This window comes from Canis lupus, chromosome 8, assembly GCF_048164855.1.
Source record: "Canis lupus baileyi chromosome 8, mCanLup2.hap1, whole genome shotgun sequence".
Classification (NCBI taxonomy): Eukaryota; Metazoa; Chordata; class Mammalia; order Carnivora; family Canidae; genus Canis; species Canis lupus.
Genome location: NC_132845.1, coordinates 37,892,217 through 37,898,592, shown reverse-complemented (window position 1 = coordinate 37,898,592; position 6,376 = coordinate 37,892,217). Strand labels below are relative to the sequence as shown.

The window sequence follows — 6,376 nt, the reverse complement described above, 5'->3', positions numbered from 1 at the left end:
GGGAGGCCCGCCGGGGGGTGAGGCCGGTGCCTGCCGCAGCTCCCACAGCCTCTTCTCCCTAGAAACAGTCCACCAACCAGACAACCCCGCCTGGTGCCTGCAGGGCGGCTTTCACCCAGCTCCCAGCCTGGCTCCGTGCCAACGCCCGAAAAATGCCGTCAGCCACCCAGAAACCGGCTCCGGGATTCGCCTGGGAGGAAACCGCGGCCCGGGATCTGGACCCGTTTTGCCTACTGAATAGGCCCCCAGGGGAAGGAAGACTCTGGCGGCTGGGCCCGCAGCATCCTGGGGCCTCTGAGATTTGTTCAAATCCAGACACGGCCCCTGGGGGGCGGTGGGGGGGGGCGGCATTGGCGGTGCCCCAGGGCTGGGGCACCACGTCTGCCCTCTCAGGGGCTCTGAGATGGGCCCGGGGTGAGCCCCACGCCTGCCACGGACGAGGTCCTTCCGAGCCAAAGCCCAGGCGTGTATGGAAAGCAACACGCGAAACACAGCCCACGTAGATAAAAAGCTTTTTTTTTTTTTCTTTTAATTTTATCAAATTGGTCTGTACAAAAGTTAGCGTTGCTTGGTCAGAAAGTCGCGGAACAGAGCGGGTAAGTGACAGCGGAAGCCCAAACTCCACGCAGGCGCGGGACAACAGATTTTGCATAAAAATGAGTTTGCTGAGGTTCCCTGCCCCCACCCCCAGAAAGAGATACGCCAAAAAAAAAAAAATTCTTTTTTTTTCTAGAAAAAGGTAGGAAAAAGTAGAAAAAGTAAAAAGAAACAACTTCTCAGGTGTCTTTAAATGTACAAAGTGTAAAGGCACAAGTTTCCATGAAGTAGGGGTTATCAGTGCTCGGCACACAGCGGAAGCAAACGCGTCAATCAGGGGTTATTCGCCTAAAACTAAGACTCTAAACGCTTTAGTGGAGGTTTTACTTTCACAGCTTGGAGGTGGCGTCTGGTTCCTAAGGGCCGAGAGTCACGTGCTTCTCCAGCCACCCCATCCACTACCGGGCATGGTGGTGGGCAGGGAGCGACCTCAGCGATGCCCCCCCCTGCTAAACCTGCCGTGACGCGGTGGCCGGGCCAGAGACAGAGACAGAGACAGAGGACGCAGCAGCGGGCCTCACCTCCCTCCCTCCCTCCCTCCCTCCCTCGGGGTCCTGGCCTCCATTCCGTCTTAAAGTCTACTCTCTGCACAAATCATTAATTAAAGATAAAATAATACAGAACATAAATACATTTCAACAGCTTCCGGAACTAATCGAACGTGTTTTAAGCTTCAAAAAATAAAAATTAAAAAAATAAAATAAGAAGAGAGAAGTGTTAGTTGCAGCCAAACCTCGCTCAGGAAGAGCCTAACTGCAGGGGGCACCTGAGATCTGCTGGGCTGGACCCAAGCTCCCCGCGAGGCTGGCAGGGACCTTGGAACACAGGCGGCCGAGACCCCACACCTCTTCCCTCCTTTCTGTTTTATGCTGTGGCTGCTTTGTGTCTACTGATATGCAAAACCGAGGCCTTGGTGTCCTGTGGGAAGAGGACTCCACGCGACACCATGGCCGCTGTCCCCGGTTCCAGAGTCGCCAGTCACCGCAAAGAGAGTGTGGGAGGAGAGCTTTGTCGCCAAAGATCTGGAAGCCACGTGGCCTCAGTCACAAAGTGTGGCTCCCTCCGCACACGTGACCAGGCACCTGCCAGAGCCATCACCTCCTCTCCCGTCGTGAGCGAGCACACACACCCCTTCTGGAAGACCCGAGGCTCTGTCCTTGCTGAGATAAAGGTTCTCCGTCCCCGAGTCCGCGACGCCGGTCCCCTCCCTGGACCGCAGGGCCCTCAGGGCCTGGTCAGTGTCGTGTACACGGGCTGGTCCCAGTTGCCGGGTGGGCTGTGGGCGGGTGGCACGGAGAGGCCGCCGAGCAGGGGCGAGGCGTAGGGCCGCCGCGAAGGGTGGAAGTAGGGGCACTGGTAGAGGCTGGACGGGCAGCCGGGGTACGGGCTGTAGTAGCTGGGGGCCTGCAGGTCGGTGTAGTCACACTGCGAGCTGGTGAAGGAGCTGGCGGCCGCGGCGGGGGCGGCAGTGGTGACGCTGGCCTGGCCGCTGTAGGAGCCGTAGTCAGCCCGGCCCGGGGAACCGTGCGACTGGTCGCCGTAGTGGCTGGGGCTCAGCTGCTCCGTTTTGATGTGCGGCCGCGGGGGCCCCGCCTCGGTGGGCGATGCCGAGGCCGAGGGGGCTCCCTTGTGGGCCCACACGGGGGACGCCCCGATGCCGGCCGCCGCCGAGTGCGAGTAGGAGGCAGCCCCGTAGGAGCCAGCAGCGGGCTGGCCTGGCTCTGTGGGCAGGGCCGAGTGGCCGTTGAGGGGCAGGTACTGGTCGAACTCGTGCACGTCGAAGGTGTCCATGTTGCCGATGACCTCGCTGCTCAGCTCCGAGATGTCCACGTTGCTGAAGTCGATGTTCTGGCGCCCGCTGTCCGCCAGGCGGCGGCCTTCCAGCTTCAGCTCCGGCTTGCCCCCGTGGTGTAGGTCCGTCTTGGGGGTGGTGGGCGGGGTGGGTGGCCCGTGGGTCTGCCCTAGGGACAGAGCACATCTCAGGGATGAATGCCCCTTCTGTGGGGGGCCGGCCTGGCTGGCGGCGCGCACCCAGGAGGGAAACCAGCCCGCTAACTGCCGCAGGTACCAATCAACGGCTTTTTGTTTCTGTACGTTTCCCAGAAATTCCAGCAGAGCCAGACCCAGACCTCACTCCTTGGCCAAGGAAATTCCGTTAAGCGCTGTTGTACAGGAAGAGCTGGGGCCGTGGAGGCCCCACCGTGAACACCCAGGTGGGGGGAAGGAGAGGAAGTGCCCAGCACCCCCGCACACGGCCACAACAAGAACCTCACAAAACGGATCCCCCCCACCCCACCCCCAGGCTCACAGCTTTCGCCAGCGTGACCGAGACTGCTGGACTGGCCCGGGCTCTCCCCTGACCGACTGTCTGATCCTAAGGCTGGGCTGCTGACCACCGCGCCAGGGGTGGGAGTGCTGGCTTGGCATCCACAGAAACGCCTTCAGGCAGCAGCACATGCCCACGGCGCACGGCGGCACCGATCAGGGCAGAGCTGGGACATCCCCAGTGCTCAGGGGGCTCTGAGCACACCCCACCCCCGCCCCCACCCCGCTGTGTGCACTGGGGACTTGGGGGCGCACGAGAACATCTGGTTGTCTCCAAGCTGGCTGCCCTGGGAGTGAGCCCCTGCTCCCCACCTCCACCCTCCATCCCAACGGACGCCGGGACCCCCCTTCCCCTGCTGGGGCACCGAAGGCTGTGGGGCCCCAGGAGCCCACCTGCGTGGTCGCCGTGGTGGTGTGGTTCCCCAAGGCCCGCGTCGGCCTTGTACACGGCACTGCCGGGGTGGGGGCCCAGTTCGGCCCCGGAGTCAGAGTCGCCCTGGCCCGTCTTCACGCTCTTCCTGCGGCGCGGCTGGTACTTGTAATCCGGGTGGTCTTTCTTGTGCTGGACGCGCAGCCGCTCCGCCTCCTCCACGAAGGGGCGCTTCTCGCTTTCGCTCAGCAAGCTGCAGCAGCAAAGGCACAAGTGGGCTGGCCAGGGCCCCGAGCCTGGGGAGGCCCTCCCTGACCCTGGCACTCACAGGGAGGCCTGCGTGTGCTCCACACCAGGCACGCGCTCCCCTCTCTGCGGACACCGGGGTGGGGGGTGGCGGCAGGGGCCAGGCCAGCGAGGACTTCTGGTGAGCCCTGTTCTCGTGTGGGTCAAAGGAACATGCTAGAACAAGACCCAAACCTTTCCATCTCCATCACCCTCTTACTTCCCTTCGCCTGGAGCCTGTGTAAGTCTCCTCCCTTTGGGGCTTTCTAAGCGGGCGGGGGAGGAGGCCGAACCCAGCGGAGAACATGCTGTGGACAAAGCGACACTTCCTGGGAAAGGGATTCCGTGGGCAACTGAACTGCCCAGACCTCCAGGAACACAGGCAACACCAGCGTGCTCCTTGCTGAGGCTCAGAACACACGCCGGCCTCTCAAACCCTCCAGAAACTCACCCCCAACTGCCCGTGGGACGGGGTGCAGGGATGCCAGGGTCTGCTGTACGCGGAGCACCCAGAGACACAGACCCAGAGGACAGAGGTGCAAACTCCCAGTGTCCACTCACGGAGAGAGGAGTAGGAAATGGGGACCAGCGCCCCAAACCCACAGCCACCCATCTTAAACCCAAGTAGAACATGTTGGGTGGGGATGGGCTGCGCTGAGCAGCCAGTGACACTACTGGTGCCCTACTTTCTACAAAATCGTCCAGCTTCACCGGGCACGAGTGTGCACAAAGCGTGCCTGCGCTGGCCCCATCCCGCATCCCTCAGCCGTCCTTGCAGAAGGGTGCAGAGGTGCAGGGTGGGGGAGCGAGGCAGCTGAACGGACATGCACCCCCTCCATGTGTGTTGACTTCCCCCACAGGCTGGTCAGGGAGTGGAAGGGAGCCCTTTCCAGACAGGCGCCTCCAGACAGCATCGCCTGGTACGGGGTCCCGCTTCCAGGCAGAAGCCGGCTTTCCTGGGGGAGGGACAGGCCCCGGGGCGCTCACAGGAGGGGTCCCCAGCCTCAGCGGGCGCGCTGGGGGTTGCGCGCTGGCCCTGCAGCCCCGGAGCGCCCGGGCGCAGTGGGTGTCCCGGGTCGGGCGGGGGTTTGCCCAGGGCAGAGGCCGGCGCCCCCCTCTCCCGACCGCCCCCCGCAGCCCGCCCGTCCGGTCCGGGCCAGAGCCCGGATCCAGGCCGCCACTCACCGCCACAGCTTGCCCAGCGTCTTGCTGAGCTCGGCGTTGTGCAGGTGCGGGTACTGGTCCGCCAGCTTGCGGCGCGCCGCCTGCGCCCACACCATGAAGGCGTTCATGGGCCGCTTCACGTGCGGCTTGGCCTTGAGCGTCCCGCCACCGCCGCCGCGCACCGGCATGGGCACCAGGCTCCAGTCGTAGCCCTTGAGCACCTGCGACACGGCGTCGCGGATGCAGGCTGGGAAGCGCTCGTCCGCCGCCTCCGCCGCGTCGCCCCGGCCGCCGCCCCCCGCGCCCCCCGCGCGGCCCAGGCCCTCCGAGCCCGCGGGCGACGGCGGCGCGTCCGAGTCCGAGTCCTCCACGTGCGACATGGAGCTCGCGGTGCCCGACGGGCTGCAGGGCGGCTGCGCGCGGGCCTCGCTCATGTCCAGCATCGGGGCCGCGCGGACGGGCGCGCTCCGGGACCCGCTGCTCCGCGGCCGCTCCGCACCCAGGCCGCGCCGCCGCCCGGCCCCGCCGCTCCGGCCCCGCCGAGCGCCCGCAACAAGTTTCTTTAAGCGGCGGCCCCCGGGCTCCGCCCCCCGCGCGGCTCCCTATTGGCCCGCGCGCGCCCCGCAGCCCCCGGGGGTGGAGCCCGGCCGCGCGCCCCGCCCCGCGCCGCCCCACGCGGGGCCGCCGCTCGCCCAGGGCCGGGACGGGGGTCGCGGCGCTCGGCCCGGTGGCCCGGCCCCACCGGCCCCACCGGCCCCACCGGCCCCACCGGCCCGCGCCGGGCACAGCCGCGTCCCCCGGAGCCGCCCCGCCGCGCGCCCCCAGCCCGCCTGCCGCCGCGGGACCCTCCGGGGCGCCCCGAGCCCGCGCGCCGCGCTCGTCCAGGTAAAGCGCGGCCACGGCCCCCAGCCCGGGGCGGCTCCGAGTCGGGAAGGCGCGGGCGGGGCGGCGGCCGCAGGAGCCGCGGAGGGGGCGGGAGCGCCGGGCAGCACCGGGCTGAGCCTCGCTGCGAGTCCCTGGGGCCGCCCGGCGGATGGCGCGGCCGGACGCGGGGGCCCGGGGCCTTCCGGGCCTGACCCCGGAGAGGGGGCGCTGAGGCCGCGCGTCGGGGCGGCCCCGGGTGGCCTGGCGGGGAAGCTGGCCGCGCGAGGAGGAAGAGGGGCGCGCGGGGAGGCGGGGCGGCCCGGGCGCCTCCCTGGAGGAGGGGGCGCGGCGTGGGGGGGGCTGTGCGGCCTGGCGCGGAGCAGATCGGCGGGGTCGGAGAGGGGACGTTCCCCCGGAGGTCGGAGGTCAGCGCGGGCCGCCGCTCCGAGTCCCCGCCCGAAGCCGCCCCCGCGACTTGGCCTGCGTCCCCGCGGTCCCCGAGGGCGGCTCGGATTATTGGGCCAAACCCGCCCGGAGGCGACGGACCAGCTGCCCAGAGCTTCGACGCAGGCCCTGGGGTGGCCGAGTGGGAACTCCTGCGGCTGCGAGCTGTGGCCCCCGCGCCCGGGTCACCCTAGGCAGCGGCACCCAGTTCCCTACCGCGCCCTCCTCAGGCAGAGGCGCCTGGGCGCAGGTGCAGGGGTGCGGCAGGAGGGCTGGTCAGCTACCAGGAGACCAGATTGAAAGTCGATGCGCCGGGCCCAAGCGTCT

At 67.5% G+C, this 6,376-nt stretch overlaps 1 protein-coding gene across 1 annotated transcript; it reads right to left on the bottom strand.

Moving 5' to 3' along the window:
• Positions 1-500: 500 nt before the first annotated feature.
• SOX8 (SRY-box transcription factor 8) lies at positions 501-5,264 on the bottom strand. Its single transcript, XM_072835166.1, has 3 exons — positions 4,763-5,264; positions 3,316-3,545; positions 501-2,558 (listed from the first exon to the last, which is right to left on the bottom strand). Exons 1-3 carry the CDS (start codon positions 5,182-5,184, stop codon positions 1,822-1,824), a joined length of 1,389 nt encoding a protein of 462 aa, XP_072691267.1. The 5' UTR covers positions 5,185-5,264; the 3' UTR covers positions 501-1,821.
• Positions 5,265-6,376: the final 1,112 nt, after the last annotated feature.